General features: G+C 64.7%; 1 protein-coding gene across 1 annotated transcript in view; it reads left to right on the top strand.

Annotated features, from left to right (window-relative positions):
* Positions 1–100: 100 nt before the first annotated feature.
* EIF2AK1 (eukaryotic translation initiation factor 2-alpha kinase 1) overlaps positions 101–272 on the top strand; it is a gene marked incomplete at its 5' end in the record, with an annotated part of 11,608 nt that continues 11,436 nt past the window's right edge. Inside the window, one exon of the mRNA XM_010151448.1 lies at positions 101–259. Coding sequence (XP_010149750.1) covers positions 101–259 — 159 coding nt within the window. The remainder of the gene's footprint in view (positions 260–272) is intronic.

Below are 272 nucleotides of genomic sequence, written 5' to 3'. Positions count from 1 at the left end.
GGCCAGCGTTGTGTTGGGGCGGGGCGGGCTCAGCGTGGCGTTGGCGTTCGGGGAAGGAGCACGCACCGACGGGCGGAACTCACTGCCCGTCCCCCCCCAGAGTCGGACGTGCCCGCGGAGCTGCGAGTTGCCAACGGGTCGCAAAAGTTCGTGAACTTCACGTCTACCATCCAGAATCAGCTGCTGCTCGTGTCCCTGCTGGAGCACCTCTGCCACATGTACACACACAGCCCCGTCCGCTCCAGGTGGTTGTTCCGCAGTGAGTAAGAACG

This window comes from Eurypyga helias, unplaced genomic scaffold, assembly GCF_000690775.1.
Source record: "Eurypyga helias isolate BGI_N326 unplaced genomic scaffold, ASM69077v1 scaffold17315, whole genome shotgun sequence".
NCBI classification, from domain to species: domain Eukaryota; kingdom Metazoa; phylum Chordata; class Aves; order Eurypygiformes; family Eurypygidae; genus Eurypyga; species Eurypyga helias.
This window is presented reverse-complemented; position numbering and strand designations above follow the sequence as displayed.